Source organism: Heterocephalus glaber, unplaced genomic scaffold (assembly GCF_053883595.1).
Source record: "Heterocephalus glaber isolate CG9 unplaced genomic scaffold, H.glaber_assembly_v1.0 deba00001532, whole genome shotgun sequence".
NCBI classification, from domain to species: Eukaryota; Metazoa; Chordata; class Mammalia; order Rodentia; family Bathyergidae; genus Heterocephalus; species Heterocephalus glaber.
In genome coordinates this window covers 23854429-23872946 of record NW_028258330.1, presented here as the reverse complement: position 1 = coordinate 23872946, position 18518 = coordinate 23854429, and the positions used below count along the sequence as shown (strand labels likewise).

Genomic DNA, 18518 nt, shown 5'->3' with positions numbered 1-18518 from the left:
TAAAGTGGTGCAAATCCCCCCAATTGGCCTCATCTGTCTTTGTCGGCCTCTGAGTTGGAGAGTGAACACAGGGCCTTTCAGGCCAGCAACTCAGCAGACAGCTTCCACAAAGCCTTTCTCAGTTTTTACCACTCAGAAAAACGGAGAAGGCAAATTCACATGTGGATCTCAGTGTCCAGGCAGGAGGCCCTGAGAGCAAGGCCATAGACAGTGCAGGGCAGCTGGGTGAGACTTGGGGGAACAAGGGTCTTGGAGCTTCCCCTCCTTAGACACAGAAACTTCATCCTTATGTTTCATGCTTTGGGCTTCAGCATGGACAGCTATTTCTAGAACAGGGTCTGTCGCTCTGAAATCACTTGAAAACCACCATCCTATTGATGAGAGTATGTTTGAGGACTGTCCTTCTAGTTTCAAGTCATCTTGCGGTCTTGTGGCCTGGGACATCCACACACTCAAATAGAAATAGTGGTCCCATTTCTAGTCCTGGGCAAGACAAGCCAGGAGGGTGAACCAAAAGATGCCTGCAGAGGTGGGGTGTGTCCTCCTACTGGTCTCTGTAGCAGCAGAGCGAGGCTGCAGACAGTCTAGGTGTGTCTTTCCAGCCATGGCCAGCAGGGCCTTCCCACCCCCACCCACCCACTTCCACTCCACCCAGCTCAGAGGATGCCTCACCTCTTTCATCCCTCTGGGGGACCCACACCCAGGAGGTATTGCCCAGTGCTCCCCTCCCCATGGCAGGCCAGCAAGCTCTGGTCCACTGCTGGGGTTCTTGCCAAAGCCAACAGAGCCACCACTCCCACCCCTGGAGAGGAGATCATTCCTGTGCCCTCAGCAGGCCAAGTGGTGAGAAGGACCCCTGCCTGTCCTATGTGCAGCCCTCAGGAGAACAGCCAGGCCAAGGCCCCTCCTTGAACCCTTTAAAAATGCCTCTGCCCAGGGTAGATGATCAAGCAAGCAGGCAGGCAGGCAGGGCTGCACCTCTGGTGTGAACCTTGCCCTCTTTTCCCTGCTGACTGGGCACCCTCCTCCCCAAGTTGTCTGCTCAGCTCTCGGAGCCCTGCCCTGGGGTGCTGTCTCCAGGAAGTCCATGGGGTCATCTGTTGGCCAGAGTCAGCCACAGCCCTCCTCCCTGCCCAGCATGCACCAATCCCCCCTGCTCCTACAGCCATCAGCTCCTCAACTAAGCCCACCTCCCCCCCAGCAGGTGTGTTAGGAACAACCCAACCCCAAGACTTCCAGCAACCCTAGGCTGAGGTGGAAGATGAGCCTGTGCCTGGCAGAAAAGCCTCTATCCCTCGGCCCTGCCACCCAGGGGACTGGTTGTGGTCTTCCCATCTCCCACCTCCACTCAGGCACCGGGATTTACCCTTGTCCCTGACCTCCAGAGGAAGGCAATCAGACAGGGAATTTGGAAGGAAGATAACTCATCAAGGAGCTTGCCTCCTCCAAAGAGCATCAAATCAGCTGAGAAATAACAATTGTGTCACCAAAATTAACTTGCCTTTGTGGAGGGCAGGAGTGGCCCCTGGAACTCCACTGGCAGGCTGAGCTGGGAGCCTCTGCTCCTAGGGCTGGCCACAGCCAGGGGCACCCCCAGCCTTCTACGCCCTCACCCCCACCTGGCGGCCACCACAGAGGTGGAGCAGGCATTTGTGGGCCCAGATGGGAGGAGACCTGTGCTGCCCACAGGGAGGCAGGGCGGGCACATCCGGAACAGCCCCACGCCCTCCAACTTCCCCAGCCCCGCTACAGTGAGGGTGGGGAACACTTGGGTGATGCTGCCCCTTAGTGGAGAAGAGTGGGAGGACCGGGCTACAGAAAGCAAGTGTGACACCTGCAATGGGAACCTGGGGCTGCAGGGACCCTTGGGGCCCAAAGACAACAGCCATGGCCATCAGGCTTCCCAAAACCCAGGGCAAGGAGAGAGGGCTGGACTTCTGGCCCACAGCCATTCTTCCTCACCCACCACCCAGCTCTTTCCTCTTTCTCTCTCCCTTCTATGTCTACGTTCCCTCCTGCCCACCAGCCCTTTCTCCTCCCTGGGGTACTGCCTCTAAAAAGCTGTGTGACCTCAGATGAGTTGATTTACCTCTCTGGGCCTTACTCACCAGGAACATAAGGGTCCCTAAAAGCCCAACAACTTTGAAAAGTCTGATTCCCTGGTGCCAGCCTTTCACAGCTCTTTCCTAACTTTGGTTTCTGTTTATAGGCCAGAGCCAGTGAATTTATAAGTGGGTCTCAGTTTATCCATTTCCAAGAGGGAAAGTTTCTCATCCTACTGTAGAGTGATGCTCACTTTGCAGAGGCAGCATTAAAATGTTCTGAGAGGAATATTACTTATTAGAACAGGCTAAAGACTAGATGATGTGTAAATGCTTTGCTTTTGCAATTCTTTTTTTTTTGGTACCAGGGATTGAACTCAGGACCTTGTGCTTGTGAGGCAGGTGCCAGAACCACTGCACTAAATCCCCAGCCCACTTTTGCAATTCTTAATCTCCTTTATTCAAATTTTTTAAATAAACAGCTTTCTGCAAAAGTACAGGTTCATTCTCACAACTCAGAATAGCCAGTGCTTGCCCCTGCTGGACAAATCCCTGCCATTCCTGGCAAGGTCCACAGTGCCTGCCACCAAAGCTCAGATCTAGGTGACCCCTTTGCCCCCATGGATTGACATGATGAGCAAACTGGTTCCTCCCCAGATCGCAGAGACCTACGCCTTCCTCCCGAGAGAGGCTGTGACCCGCTTCCTGATGAGCTGCACCGAGTGTCAGAAGAGGATGCACTTTAATTCCAATGGCCTGGAACCCAAAGGTAGGGACGCTTGGGTGAGGGCTGCTGGAGCAGATGCTCCCAACTGAAAGGGCCTGCCCTTTGCTGGCACAAGAAGAAAGTGCAGGCTGAGCAGGTGTCACCATTCCCAGAGGCCAGTGTGAGTCTGTGACGTGCCCAGAGAGACTGGTTTTGTCTTAGTTAACTTCTTCTAAATGTTAAGTTTCACTTAGAAGCCAGCAACCCCATTCCTCCTATTCTTCAAGGCACAGGCCAGCCCCTTCCCTCTAGCCAGGTTCCAGTGGAAAATGGGCATTGACCTTAAAGCTCTGTTGTTCTGGCTGCCTGGACCAAACGCTTGCCTCTGTTTCCACATGGGTGCCTCTGGGCAGCATACCCCTTGATTTGTGTGTCCTCCTGCCCTTTGGCAATAAGCCTCCTGGGTCTCAGGTCAGTAGACCTATGGGTATGGATTAGAAGCTAAAACAGAGCACTTGAGAGCAGTTGAAGTTGGTCCCTGGCATCAATGTCCATGCTCCCCTCCTCTGTCCTGACCAGCAAGACCAGCAAGGTCCTCACTTCAGTGCCATGTCCCCCATCTGCCCACAGGTGGCTTGGGCTCAAGGAGATGGGCTAGCACACTTGAGCTGGTATGGTTATCACTCTGCCCTGGGGAATGGTGCCCAGGTAGGCCATTTACCAGGGTTTCAAGGCCTCCCCATGTACTGTACCAGCTCTTGGGCATGAGGTTGGCAGGTGTCACTGAAGCTGAGGTCCTCTGTCTGAGGATGGGAACAAAGTGGGAATGGAGGGAAACCTCTTATCAAGGTGATGCTCAGGGAGCATCCACAGGCTAGGGTAGGAAGTCAGCCACAGAGCTGAGCAGGCAATGACCTCAGCGTCAGAATATGGCCATCGGCGTTTTCCTCTCATTCTCGAGGCCCCTGATACATGTAAGCAATTTCTGATACCAGCTGACTCACCAAATCCAGAGGTCACCAGGCCATGACAGCCTCATCCAGGCACATCGGCCAGCTTCCAAACCTCAGAACACTGGTTCTGGTGTCAGAGCAGAGCTCCAAGGTAGTACTGTGTGGATACGGACTGTTCCTCAATTGCTGTGTCTTGAGCAAGTAACTACACCTCTCTGAGCCTCAATTTCTCCTCTGAAATGGATGGTTAATAATGCCCCCCCCCCACCCTGAGGCAGCTGAGATTTGAGAGGTAGTCCACGTGCCTGCATGGGTCTACTGAGTGGAAAGTGTGAGCTGTGGCTGTGGTGGTCACTGTGATGAGGTGGGATGTCTGAGTGACTCTGAGGATGCTGTCCATGTGGCCTGGCCCTGGCTGAGTGGCAGCAGCTCCCCAGACAAGATGGTAGGTGGGCTGGGAGGACTTTCTCCTCCTTGCTGCCCACTCTGCACAGTCTAGGCCCCAGGGGCATGTGCCCTGGTTATGCCTGCCTGGATCCTGCCCACCCTACGCCTGCCCCCTCTTGTTCCTGTCCTGTTTCCATAGCAACTGGCGGAGTCAGCTAAAGAACTGCTGCCTAGAGGAACAGAGGCAGGGCCAGGAGGGGCTGCGCCTATAAGCTGCCCTGGGTGACTTCAGGCTCCACACCCCACTCCCCTGCTCAGCATCCCTGATAGTGTGAGGTCCTCCTCACCTCCCCAGCTCCTCACTGAAGGCTGCAAAGTCTCCCAGGGCCGTGCTGATCACAGCAGCAGGCTGCTTCTCTCTGGCTGCCACCACTGCGCACCCACACCCAGAGAAGAGGAGGGAGGGAAGGAGATCACAGCCAGGAGCTGCCGAGGATATAAACCAGCTCAGTGGGCTCTGTGCTGAGCCTCTTTCAGGGGCTTGTGCCTGGCAGAGGAGAAGACATCCCTGCCCATCCTCAGGGCAACACCATTTCTGGGTCCCAGTACCAGACCTTCCCATCACAGGCCGAGGAGATGTTGGGGGAGCAGGAGACCATGTGGCCCATGAGAGTGTAGGCTCAAGGTCAGGCAGGTCTGGCTGTGCAGCCTAGTCCCCTGCTGTGTGTCCCTGGGTAGATTAGGGAACCTCTCTAAGCACCTGCTGCTCATAACAGCTATTAACAGAAGTGCTGGGTGAAGTCACTCATGCTGGCTCTCCCAGGAGGCAGAGATAAAGGCAAGAGAATTCACATTCTCATCTTCAAAGTGGACAGAACACCTTCCTCCTGAGGATGCAGATGAATGAAACAAGCCATTCCATAGGGTACCTGAGTGCCCTTTGCCTGTTTCCTGCCCGTGTTGTTGTACCACTGCCAGTGTCCAGGTGACCCCACAGAGAGATACATAGCCAGCCTCCACCAAGGTGGGCTCCACGATGAGCCCACCCCACCCAGGTGAGCACATCGTGTCCACATCCTGGACACAGTGTAGCAGGGAATGGTTGGTTTCTGGCAGCTGCCTGTGGCAAGCTTCAGGGTCTGAAAGGCTCCCCTGTCTGCTAAATGGCCAGAGGCGTCAGCCTACTGGACTGACCTTGCCAGCTGGCAGGTGCCCCCTCCTTTTTCCTGCCCCAGCGAGGGCCTGAGCTCCCATCCCTGCCCGCCATGGTGGCCTCTGGCACGGCAGCTGCTCTCGATTCCTCAGGCACCCCTGCCATGCCAGCACCAGGCCCTTCCCCTTTCCACACCCCTGTCCCAGGCAGCCCCCCCTCCCCCCACAGGGGACAGGATGGAGGCTTCTTGAGGAAGGCAGGGAGAGTGCCTTGCTTCCCGGCCTCATGTTAGAAAGAAAGAGAGGAAGCTAAGCGGCCTCTCCCTGGCTCAGCGGTTTGTCACTAGCATCGTATGGGGGCCTGGACAGCCCTGTGCCCCCCCCACACCAGGAGTATAAACAAAGGAGGCAGTGTCATCCTGAAGGCCTAGGGTGGGAAATTCCAGGGCCTCCCAGTCAGGGTGAAGGACAGGAGAGCCAGGTGTGCCCTCAGAGCAGCCCGTGCTCAGAGAGGGACTGTGTGTCACATTTCAGTTTTCCTGATGTGACAACTTGATGTTGCATGGTTGTTAACCCCAAGTTGGCAGTGGGCACAATGGTTCTGCTTCCTCAGGGAACAACCTGTCCATGTGGGTGGTGACTCCTTCGCAACCATGCCCAGATGCACCTGTGTAGTCCCCAAGGCCCCTCCGTACCTGGCCCTCCAGATGCCTTTTCCTGTCCTTCTCCACCCAGTCCCTTCCAGCCTGTTCCTTTGCCCCTGTAGAGCCTGTCCTTTCTGGCCCCACATGCTGGCCTATCCTCTCTCAGTTCTCACACTCCCTGTGTGACTGTGGGAAAGTTCCATAGCCTCTCTGTGCAGTGCTGTCTCGTCTGTAAGATGGGGGTATTGTTACCAGCACTCACCTCATGGGGTTCTTGGGAGCACCAAGCAAAAGGATCCACATGGAGCACTTTGAAAAGTGCTCGGTAGTCCATTGCTGGGAGATTGAACACAGATCCTTTTGATCCTCTTCACAAAGCTTTCCCAAGCTACTCCTGGGCCCTCGGTCTGCCCTCCTCCAAGCTCTAATGGACTCACATCCTGCTCAGTCTTTTTTGGTTCCTGAGACCAGAGGCCCCCATATTCTATTTCCCCATCTGCCCCACCGAATGCAGCACACAGTGCTCCTCAAGTGAGGACTTGCTTGCCCAGTTCGCTTCCCCTGGAGATCATCCTGCCCCTTCTGACTGGCCCCAGGCCTGGGAGCAGTTTCCAAGTCTGAGCCTCATGTACCAGACCAGCTGCTGTTGTGGCCTCCCTGTGCCTGGCCCTTCTTGCACACCTGTCCTTCCACATATCACTGGCGCCACCAGGGGATCTTTCCCAGCCTTGCAGTGGGCACCCAGAACCCCTGCCATCCCAGGAGGAGGAGCTCTTTGGTTCAGTAGGTGAGAGTGCGTGAGTAGTGCCACCTTGTATCCCTCCTGGAGGGCATGAGGGCCACTGCCCCTCTGCTGAAGCGTTTGTGACTGATGGGCATTGGTTTGTGACTGTGGAGGTTGGCAGTGGGCTTGGGTTGGGCAAAGCCCTACATCACTGATTATTTTCAAGGGCATGGAAAACTAGGTCCAGCAGTTGGGTTGGTTTCAATTTTCCTTGGCCAAGAGGTGTTGAAATCTTGGGGGCACCTCCTCCATCTCTCTTCCCAGCAACCTGCTGGATTGTTTAGCCCCCATGACCCTCACAGGCTCCTAACTCACCCTCTCCATGGTTTGTGGTCTTTTTTTTTTTTTTTATACAGGGATCGAACTTAGGACCTTGCACTTGTGAGGCAGGCAAGGTTCCACTGAGCTAAATCCCTGGCTCTCCATGGTAACTGTCCACTGTGCTGGTGGTGGTGGTTTGTTTGTAGGCTTGGGCATGGCTGCCGCCTCCTCAGGGAGCCCCAGGAACCCCTCTTCCTTGTTGGGCTTCTGCCTGAGTTCTCCTGTCCTGGTGCAGATCCTGCCTATGAGCCATAGGCTCCAGGCCTACTCCTTCCCATTAATGGGGTTCAAAGATTGTGGGGCTCCCACTGCCGAAAACCTCTTCTGGCCTTCTCCTCACTGTGATGACCAAGCCCTGGGACCTCCCACTACCATGGCTCATTTCCTGACATGGAATGTCCCTTGCCCTGCAAGGTGCCACCACCAAAAGATGTTGTCTGGTGGATTTGTGTGTTTGCCCAGGATCAGGCATCCTGCCTTCCCCTACCTGGCCCTGGAAATGGCTTCCGCTCTGTGGAGATGCTGGGGAGGGGAGAGACCTGTGACGACTCCTTCTCCTGCCTCCCAGGAATGCCATCCTGGCCACTGTGTTTTGTTTTGTTTCATTTTCCTAAACTCAAGTATAACTGACATTATTATTATTATTATTATTATTATTATTATTTTGAGATGAGGTCTCACTATGTAGCTTAGACTGGGCTCAAATTTGTCATCCTCCTGCCTCAGCCTCCAGGGTCCTGGCGTTACAGGTGTGTGTCACCACGCCCATCCTATAACTGGCTTTGTGAATAATACTTTCTCATAAGCCGTCATGGCATTTCAACCAGGACATGGGTGACCATCAGGGAAAGAACACAGCGAGCTCCCTGCCTCTCTGGACTTTCACAAGTACCTTGTAGTTCAGTAACCTCTCACCAGACAAGCTCCTCATCTTTGAGGAAATGAAACAGAAGCAGCGGTTCTCAGTCTGAAGCTCCACAGTCTGCAAACGGGAACCCCAGCTCCTTTCAGTGGCCCCACCCCAGTGAAATCCTAGAATGTCTGCTGATATTGCCTCCCAGCCAATCGATTTGGGGGAGCCGGGGCCTAAATGACCCCTGGTACTGAGGACTTTAAGTCTAGGATGATAGTTGCTTGGCCAGAGAAAGGCACAAAATGCACCTTATTTTTCTTACACACCAGCTGTCTGTGCCAGTAACTTCCTGTCCCCAAAACAGGAGGGAGCTCTTTAAAAAGAGAGGTGGGGAGGGTGGACCACTTGAAGCCAGTTTCTGAGACCTTCCATTAAGTGACGCTTCTTCCCTCAAAGAACAAAAATGAAACACACTTTGTGTGTGACAACATAGCTAAAAATCAAGACAAACTTCTGCATTTTTATAAAACTTGATAACTGTAAATGTGCCTGGTAGAGCCCTGGTCCTGGGGGCCCATATGACCCGGAGTCCTGCTGTCTGCAGGCTGTTCAACCCTGGCCAAGCTGGGTTTCCCCTTGTCCTCTCTGTCCCCTCATGTTTCCCGGCTTTTCTTCTTTTTGGTAGTAAAATATTTATAACATAAACTTTGCCATTTTACTGTTTAATCGTACCATTTAGACACATTAATTGCCACTATCTATTTCCTGAAGTTTTTCATCACCCTAAACAGAAACTCTGTACCTTTTTAAATATAATACCCCCTTCCCACTGCCAGGTAATCTCTATTCTACATTCCATTTGTGAATTGCTCATTCTATACATTTCACACAAGCAGAATTGTACAGTGTTCGACCTTCTATGTTGGCTTCTTTCACCTGTTTTGCATGGTTGTGGTGTTTCTTTGTTTTGGGTGCTGGCTCTGGAGGGCCAGGTGTAGAGAGTCATCCTAGGATAGGTTGCATTTACTTCCCCGACCCTGTCTCTTGGGTGTGGTGGTGATGGAGGAGGGCAGGCTTTGGATAATCAGGAAGTCATTCCCACTTCCCTCACCCCACTCAGATCCCAGCCCACCAGTGGAACAAGGGGATCTTTTGATCAAAGGCCTGGGATTACACAAACCTGGCCTGAGGTTCTTGGAAGCAGGAGAAAGATAGAGAGCAGGTAGTCAGCACTGTTCCCCCAGCAGCTTGACCAGAGATTTCAGGAGTTATCAAATATTCCTACCTTTGGACCCATTAATTCCATTTCCTGGAATCAGTTCTAAAAAGAAAAAGATCAGAAATACAGGTCAGTATTTGTACACAGAGATGTTTCCTGCAGTGATGTTTATAATAGCCCCAATAGGAAACAACCCAAATAACCAATTGTAAAGGAATGACATAAGTAAATTATGATAAAATATTATACAGCTCTAAAAATTATATCTGCAATGCAAAACAAGAGTATTGATGGTTACAAACACCCATGACAAAATGTTAAAACAAATCCCCAAAAACCTCCAACCCCTTTCTTTAAGCAGACTATAATTCTTTGTGTGCATTGTGATATCAAATATGTAAAGAAGAAATATGGAAAGGAAAAAAATAAACAGAAGCATATGCTGAGCTGCTTGGTACAATTATGTCTTTTTAAACTTTTCTTTATGTCTCTCTGCACTTTGCAGATTCTCTACAAAAAGAACATGCATTGCTTTGATCTTCTGGACAGCAAAGCAATACATGGGAGGAACATGCCCCTCTGCATGTGATTAAGGAGGAGCCAGCATTTGGGAGGGCGGGTGTGCTAGAGGCTTGGTTTGGACCTGTGAGCCATATGGGACCTGGGAGGATGTTGTGGGGCCTCAATTGGGCTGGGCTGGGGTGCATGGCAGGTGTTCACCAGGAAGAGAGCTGATTTAGACCAGAGTTGGAAACTTGAATGCCTTCAGCGCCCTAGCAGTTATCCTAATTGAGCAGAGGTGTGCAGTAGGATAAGGACTGTGTGCGGGGAAGGGGGTGGCAAACAGTGCCACATTGTCTAGGGGAAGTGGCTGCTGCCATCCACTATGGGAGCTCTGGGTGCCCACACCTTCCATTTTTCAAAGAAGCTAAATTTTCACATCTTCTAACATGTGAAATGTCTTATTATTGAGCACTGACTTGGCCCCTATTGGCAAGTGTTTTCAACACCATGCAGCCCACTACAGGCCAGTCAGTGGCCTCTGGCCTACTCCTTCCTAGAGGCAGCCTCCTCTGGGTTGAATTCTGCATGCAGGTGACAGGCCCCAGCACAGACTGAAAGGATTTCCTTTTGTTCTTCTTGCCAGAAAATGAGCCTCCATCTCCTCTGGTCTCCGGGATCATTGATTACAACATGCCCCTCACCTCCACCTACTTGAAGCAGATGAAGCTGCGAGTGATGAATTCCCAGGAGCAGGTAAGGTGGCTGTCCCCCTTCACCACCTAGAGGCATCCTAACTCTCCTAGTTGTGGCCAATGCCTTCCCCAGTGTGGGGCCAGGCCTGAGTAAACACACTGGCAATCAAAGAGGCCCTTATCTGGTCATCTGGGCGTGCAGTCGGGCACAGAGGGAAGGAAGGAATGTGTTCCTCCTCTGAGGATCTGCTGGGCAGACAGCTCTGATGGGGCTTCATGAAACCCCAGAAGTGCAGGCTTCACAAAGCTGTCCCCAAGGTCAGGTAGGGAGGGGTAGGCAAGACTTGGACTCTGGTTCTGCACTTTGTCTGCTGTGTCATTGGCCTCCTTTCCCCAGGGAGGTGTGAGAGAGAAGTCCTGGCCACATGCCTGTGGCCTGTGTCATTCTTGGGGCCCAGACAGGCCAGGAGGATGGGCCTTGGAGGGTGGCCCAGGCTAGATAAGGCCCTCTGGCTGTCTGGGGCCCTCTGGCTGTCTGAGGTTCCCAGCTGTGGTTTGCCAAGGGCTGCCAGGCACCATGGAAACAGGCAATGAAAGAAACTCCCTCTCCCTGGCTCCTTGTGCAGTACACCTTCTAACTCTAGGCAGGCAGCAAAAGATAGAGCAAGTGCCACTCTCTCTTGCTTCCATGGCCTGGTAATAATTTCTCACCTCCGGTTTCAAGCGCTCTCATCTCTCGTGACATCTGAACCTACCAAGTCCTCAGGCCTGACTAGGGGAATGGCTGTCCTTCCTCCATGGCAGGACAGGGCAGGACTCCAGTCTGACAGCCAGCACATGGCACTGTCCTGTACTATTGGTCACCTTGACAATGTGTGTGTGTCGGGGGAAGATAGCTCTGGGGTGATGTGGCAGGATGGGCTTGGGTTGCCCTTGGGCCTGTGTTACCACATTGGAGGATTTAGGCTGGTTGGCTTGAGCACGTGACGCTGTGCCCTCCAGTGCCCATGCTATGCTGGCCCCTAGAGGCCAAATGAAGTCAGCTTTGCTCCTGAAGCCAGAGCTGTTTGTGTCTGTGTCTCTCTGGGCTTCTTTTTTATTTTGGTACCAGGGATCGAACTCAGGTCTTTGCACTTGCGAGGCAGGCGGCCAAACCACTGAGCTAAATCCCTGGCGTCTCCCTGGGCTTCTCGCCTGAGTGCCTGTCCTGTGATGGTTGCATCAAAAGTTATCTCGCTCGGAAAGCAGTGTTGGGGTTGGGTTTCCAACTCACAAGGACCACGTTGTTTGTGCTGCAGATCTGCCGGTCACCAGGGTGTTGCTTTTATTAATAGTTAAAACATCTCAACCCTACTGCGCAATCTCCTTTGATTACTGCTGAGGAGTAATTCATGGATTTTTCTCTTCGTATAACCATCCACACTGTTACTTCTTACCTACTCTTCACCACCATGCTCACCTGTTGCCACAAACAGCAAGGCCCAGAACCAGCCCTTTCCTAGGCCTGGCTGCTGGGTTCAATCCCAACACGACCAGCAGCTGTCAGTGAAGCACAAACTGTGATCCACCTAATGTATCCTCTTAGGCTTGATTTGGTTTTTAAAATCTTGTATTTTCACATGTGTGCATATAAGTCAGGTCCTTTAATAAGGATTCAGCCATTCACCGACTACTTATGGAGCCCTGTTCTATGAGCCAGGCTTGGGGATGAGCTAAACACCAGCATTCCTAGGTCTCCTTATGACCCATGGGGAGATGGACACTAAGAGAAAAATCGAACGCAAATGCCCTGCTCACGGTAGGTGGCTGTAAGCAGCTGAGGAAATGACACTTCAGTCATCTTGGTGTGGCAGTGAGGAGTGTCAGGCAGGGGACATGGCCCTATGGGCACATGGGTGGGGGAGGGGGCTGGGGCAGAGGCCGTGAGAAGGCTTCCTGCAGAAAAGGATGCTGCAGCTGAGTTAAAGATCTGAAAGGAAGAGCACTCCAGGCTGAGGGAGCTTATATAAAGGCCCTGTGGTATAAGGGAGGACAAGGCCCACAGAGATTAGAGAGGTTGAGTGTGGTTAGAGGAAGGAATGAGGTGTCTGTTGCTGAAGAACAATGAAAAAAACAAAGCACTTGATGAGTGAGTGAGAAAAAACTAATATTCATGGGCCGGGGATTTAGCTCAGTGGTTTTGCTGCCTGCTGCGCAAGCACAAGGACCCAAGTTCAATCCCCGGTACCAAAAAAAAAAAAAAACAAAACTAATATTCATGAAAGATAGGGCAGGTGGAAGCATTATCCCCAGGGTGCTCTGAAACACCATCTAGGGCTGAGGTGGGCGTGGCCTCTGGGAATATCCAGCTTCTCCCTTGTGCCACAGCTGAAGATCAAAGTGCAGACCCTCCTTGCAGCACCTGGCAGGTGAAGCGCCATCCTGTCCCCACCTCGGGCCTCCCACCTGCCAATCTCCTGCACTCCGGCACAGCAAGGGCTCTCAAGGCCTCAGTCTCGTAGGGAGCACTGTTACCCCTGTTTTGCAGCAGGGCACAGGGCAAAACAAGAGATTGCACTGCTTGCCAGATTATTTATCTGCAGCCATGAGGAGGGGCCACGGACCAGAAGCCTTTGATTCTTCAGCTTGAGTTGGAACTAAAAATATATATCCTTGAATTAGCAGCTTCTTTCTTATACAGTGCCAGCAGAGCAGGGCTGTCCTTGGAGCGGGCACACAGCCCCATCCCAACCCAGCCTGGCACAGGTTCTGCTGCTGGTGTCAAGTCCCATGTCCCAGGACAAGGCTTTGGGCCGGGGATTTAGCTCAGTGGTTCTGGCTTCTGTCTTGCAAGCGCAAGGTCCCAAGTTCAATCCCTGGTACCAAAAAAAAGACAAAACTTTGAAGGTGGTGCCGGTATGTCATGATGACTCTGACCACAAATGCCAGCTGAGGACACCTGGGTGTTTGCAGATCACTAATGCAAGCTGTGTGGAAAATGAACCCAATTCTAAAGGAACTGGTGAATGATGTTAGCACTGCACAAAGCCTTACAGCTAAAACTCAGGATGAGATAAGTCCCTTTTTTTGTGGTACTGGGGATTAAACCCAGGGACTTTGTGCTATGCTACATCTCCAGCCTTTGTAAGTTTTTTTTTTTTTTTTTTGGATACCGGGGATCGAACTCTGGACCTTGCGCTTGCTAGGCAGGCGCCGGAACCACTGAACTAAATCCCCAGCCCCCTTTGTAAGTTTTTTTTGGTACCAGGAATGGAACTCAGGACCTTGCACTTGTGAGGCAGGCATGGTGCCAATGGGACAGAGTCACTAAGTTGCTAAATTGCCCAGGCTGAGCTCAAACTTGGCATATTCCTGCTTCAGCTTCCCAGAGTGCTTGTACTTTGGCCTGACTTCTTTTCTTTGGACACTGCACACCCAGGAGATAGTGGTAATACAAAGAGAGCACCTGCCTTCATTTTGCTTTGGTCAGACAGAGAAGGGACAGTGGGATTTTCTTGAGGGCTGGATAGGATCGAGTAATTGTAGTCCAGCTGTGTCAGATCAGTATGCTGGGAAGTGAGTCCTTCTCTATGGAGGGTATGTGGTCATGTGGAATCCAGAGCAGGGGCCAGGGTGGAGCCGAGTGGTGGAGCCCCTGTACATGCAAGGCCCTGGGTTCCATCCCCAACGACCACAAAACAAAACAATCTAGTAACAACATTCATACAAAGGAAAAAGATTCTCCTCCAGGTCCGGTGCAACACAATAAATACTTTTGGTGTCCTCAAAGTGCAAGATGATGAGAGTCAGACCTCCCCTAAGACACAGGCCCCAGGAGTTGTCACCAGAGTGGCCACAGTCAGCTAGAAGCATGGGGTTGTTTCCATATTCAGAGGTAAAACTGATACTGCATTCAGTTGTGCAAGTGAAGAACCCGTCTTCTTGCAGAGGGCAAGCGGGAAGCTTTGTGCAGTGTGGGCTGCCTCAGGGAAGGGCTGGGGACACCATCTGAAGAGATGAGGCCCAGGCAGAGTACAGGCCACACTCTCAGGTACCCAGTTGCTGAACTCCCAGGTCCCCTTTGCAGGGCAGTGCAACACTCACTGAGTGGCACCCTGGCATTTCTTCTTCACACAGCTCTGGCTTTGTTTTCTGTCTCATTTGGTTTTCTTTCATCCTTGTTTTTTGCTAATTACACAAGTAAACACATGACTATAGTAGAAAGATCATTAGCCAAAGAGGAAGAACATGATAATAAAAATCACCACTGTCCCTGTTGAGTGAGATGGTTTGTGTCTGTAATTCCAGTAATGTATTCAGGAGGCTGAGGCAGGAGGATCACAAATTTGAGTTCCACTTAGACAACTTAGTGAGACCCCGTCTCAAAATACAAAGTAGAACAAAAAGGCTGGGGGTGTAGCTCAGTGGTAGAGCAGCCTAGTGTTCAGTCTCTGAGTAACACACACATACACACATACACACACACCCCACCATCATCCCACCACTGAGATCACTGTGAATACATCCCTTCCACACTGTTGAGTAAAAAGAGGATTAACCCGCTTTGCTTTTCTGCTGCTGATTTCCCCTGTTATTCTCTGTCTCATTGCCCCCCGGGTCTTCACATATCCACCTATCAAATAAGCTGACCCTGTAGTTCTCCTGTGGTTGCTCACACACATCCACCTGTCCATGCGCATGTGCTGTGCCAGGCCCTGGTCCATGTGCCAGAGGACAGTGGTGAGCAGGGCCAAGTCCCTGCCCTCTGAGTCATACAGTTCAGTGACAGGGACAAGGAAAACTCAGACTCCGTGGCATGTTCAGGAAGAGCTCAGGAGCAGCTGAGCAGGGAGCGAGCAGGTAGGTGCTGGTTTGGGCAGAGGGGTTGGTGATTGGCCACCTGTTCTGTTTCCAGCACTCCACACCCTTGGCTCCTCACCCTCCGGACTCTGTGGGGTCACATTGCCCTCATTCTGCAGATTTGATAATGAGGCTCAGAAGGGTCGAGCCCTGGGTCGAGGTCACACAATCACTAAAAGAAGAAGAAACCCCGATCTCCTCCATCCCCAAACCTGAGTATCTGCCAGCCTACCTCGCTGTTTCTCCCATATGGCCCAGCAGAGGCTGTGCAGGTGAGAATCTGCAGCAGGCTCACAGGCAGACATAGCCCATGGGCTTGGAGAGGAGATGTGTTTGGCAGAGGTGCTGGCCTGGGACCCGGGGGCTGCCTTAAATATAGGGGAAATACAGAAATAGGGAGAGGAGGCTGGTGGGGGTGCTGAGTAGCACCTTCCCTAACTTGTGAATGTCAAGTTGTCTGCACACACGTGTGTGTGTGTGTGTGTGTGTGTGTGTGTGTGTGTGTGTGTGTGTGTGTGTTGGCAGGGATTGAATGCAGGGCCTTCACACTGACCTATATCCCTATCTCTTTAAAAAAAATTTTTTGAGACAGGATCTTGCTAAATCATTAAGTTGCCCAGGCCGGGCTCAAATTTTTTATCCTTCTGCCTCAGCCTCCCAGAGTGCTGGGAGTACAGGTGTGTGCTACCACACCCAGCTTACATATACAATTTGATGTCCACCCTATCCTGCTCTTCCTGAGGTCACATTGTGTGACCCAAGACCCTGTTGGAGAAATCGGATGTGGAGGCAGAGCCAGCTGTGCTCTGTCCCCATGCATCCTCCATTTTACACAAGTGGAGGCTCTGCTTCCTGCTCCTGCACCCCGCAACTGGAGCTGTGTCCCTGTAGGCTGTCAGCACCTGCCCCCCTCCCTCCAGCTGGGGAGCAGCGCTAACGTCCCGCTAATGGTTTTAATGTCCTCCCAGCAGCCTGTGAAGTGGTGTGCTGCTCCATTGTGTAAGCCCACGTGATGCAGGAGGCTCTTGCTTGCCTCCATTAACCTCTGCCTCCCTCTTCTCTACTGTTCTGTCCTGGACCAGAGTTTCCTAGGGTCCTGGAGGGTGGAGGAGGTGAGGCAGACCCTCCCCACAAAGGGATCACCTCTTCCCACCAGACCCACTTCCTAACAGCAAGTCAGCTATAAGCCCCCATAATCCAATCACCTCCCCAAAGCCCCACCCATAAGGCTTTGGGGGGGATCTAGATATAAACCATAATATCACCCCAAACTGAAACTCTGTACCCATTAAACACTGGCTTCCTATTTCTCCCTTCCCTGAGCCCCTGGTAAATCTCCGTTCTACTTTCTGTCTCTGAATTTGATTGTCCTTGGGACTTCATATAAATGGAATCACATGGTATTTTTCCTTTTATGTCTGACTGCTTTCACTTGGTATAACACTTTCAAGGCTCATCTGTAACATGATATGTGCCAGAATGTCATTCCTTTTCATAGCCAAATAATATTCCACCATCAGATTCATCCTGTTTTGTTTATCTATTCATCTGTCAGTGAACATTTGAGTTGTTTTCACCTTTTAGCTAACCACAATCACTTTTTGTTGGGGAAGGAGCTGGGAATTGAACCCAGGGCCTCATGCTCTACAACTGAGCTGCATCCCCAGCCCTTTTTAAAAATTTCATTTTGAGACAGGGTCTGGTTAAGTTGCCCAGGCTGGCCTCAAATTTGCCTCAGCCTCCTGAGCAACTGAGATTACTGGCATGCACCACCACACTCAGAAACCATATTCACTTTTTAATCATCATCATTTGAACGAGGGAAACACTAAAGCAGGATTCTGTTCCTTAGCTCTCTCTGAGCCCTTCCCTCTCTTTCTTTTCTCTTGAACCTCTGGACCTCTGCCCTGCTCAGAAGGACCCCAAGAATGCAGGCTGGCCCATAGGAGAAGTGCCACTAACCAGTCACAGTGAGGACCTATCGCTTACCCAAACAGTGCCTGACTCACAGGTCTGTAACCCAGGGAGGCCCACGGTGCTGCCCTGGACAGAAACGTTTGGGAGCCCATAGCAGAGATAATTCCTCTTTCCTGCCTCAGGATTCCCATAGCCAGGGGAGGTGAGGGTTTGGGGGGGGGAGCAGAGTGGATACATTGGCTCATCTCCTGCTGTGGCTCAGTGTATGTGGCTAAGGATGGTCCCTTAGAATGATCCTGCTAAACCTGTGGAGAAAAGAAAAGAAACAAAGAAAAGTTCAGTCCAGCAAGAGGGATTACATGGGGGAATAAAAGCAGAAATCACCAAAAGGAAAGCTAAGAAACAGAGAACAGGAGGTAAACTAACAGGAACAAGACCAACATAAATCACAGTAAGTGTTCATGGGCTAAATTCTACTGCACAGAGTCAGAGACCCTCAGACTGGCTTTTATAATGGCAAAATCCAATCATGTGGTATTTCCAGAAGACTTTTTTTTTTTTTTGGTACCGGGGATTGAACTCAGGACCTTGCACTTTCGAGGCAGGCGCCAGAACCACTGAGCTAAATCCCCGGCCCAAGAAGACATTTTTTTTAAATGGCACAAGAAAGAGGAAACTGAAAAGCTGGTCAGTGCTATTAATGTCAAACAAGTAAATGTTTGAGGAAAAAAAAAAATACTAAATGGGCCAAAGTGGGCTGTTTTATGATGACTGAAGGCACAGTTTCCCAGGAAAGTCTTGGCCTCCACACTGAGACAATCTGCCTATGGGGAGGTGGGAGGTCTGTTGGTCTGGCTGAATGCACCCCATCAGGTCCAGTGTCTTGCTCTTGTAGCCCTCAGCATCTCTTTGCCAGTCCCATTCCACCATTTGCGTTTTTTGTTTTGTTTTGTGAGACAGGCTATCACTGTATAGTTTAGGCTGGCCTTGAATTCACTATGTAGCCCAGGCTGGCCTCAAACTCACAACAATCATCCTGCCTCAGCCTCTCCCTAAGTACTGGGATCACAGGTGTGCCATCATGCCCAGCACATGCAGTTTTGCTTACTGATTGCACATTTATTTCCCTGGACCAGTCTCCAGCTTGGGTACCTGCATCTGCTCTCTAGAAACGCACTGAACAGTGTGGGCCTGAAGTCCTCTGTGAGCCAGCAGGGTACGCTGCCCTGGCTGCCTGGACTTCCATCCCATCCCTCTCCTCAGGGCTCCCCAGCTGAAGCACATAGAAGCCGCCTTCTCATTTTCCAGCCTCCCCCTCCCCCACTGCCCTCCTCTTCCTCTACCTCTCAGATGTGCTCCATGCCCTGCATGGGCCTCTGAGATCAGCTTGGTCATTGCTGTACAGGTCAACAGAGGGGACCCAGCTTGCTGCCCCAAGAGCACAGGAAAGGCCTGAAATTCCATCGGCCACATTTTCAAAATCTAAGAATCTATAGCCCAAACCT

The 18518-nt window shown here is 51.6% G+C and overlaps 1 protein-coding gene and 1 long non-coding RNA gene across 3 annotated transcripts in view; one reads left to right on the top strand and one right to left on the bottom strand.

Annotated features, from left to right (window-relative positions):
- Positions 1 to 18518, top strand: part of Nol4l (nucleolar protein 4 like) — a 117560-nt gene that overhangs the window by 46077 nt on the left and 52965 nt on the right. For both annotated transcript variants that reach the window (XM_004840574.2, XM_021254886.2), the window contains exons 3-4: positions 2700 to 2811; positions 10209 to 10318. In XM_004840574.2, the coding sequence (XP_004840631.1) occupies positions 2700 to 2811; positions 10209 to 10318 (222 nt within the window). The remainder of the gene's footprint in view (positions 1 to 2699; positions 2812 to 10208; positions 10319 to 18518) is intronic.
- LOC147824699 (uncharacterized) overlaps positions 1 to 18518 on the bottom strand; it is a 46741-nt gene that overhangs the window by 24132 nt on the left and 4091 nt on the right. Inside the window, exon 2 of the long non-coding RNA XR_002393420.2 lies at positions 9128 to 9163. This is a non-coding gene — a long non-coding RNA (uncharacterized LOC147824699). The remainder of the gene's footprint in view (positions 1 to 9127; positions 9164 to 18518) is intronic.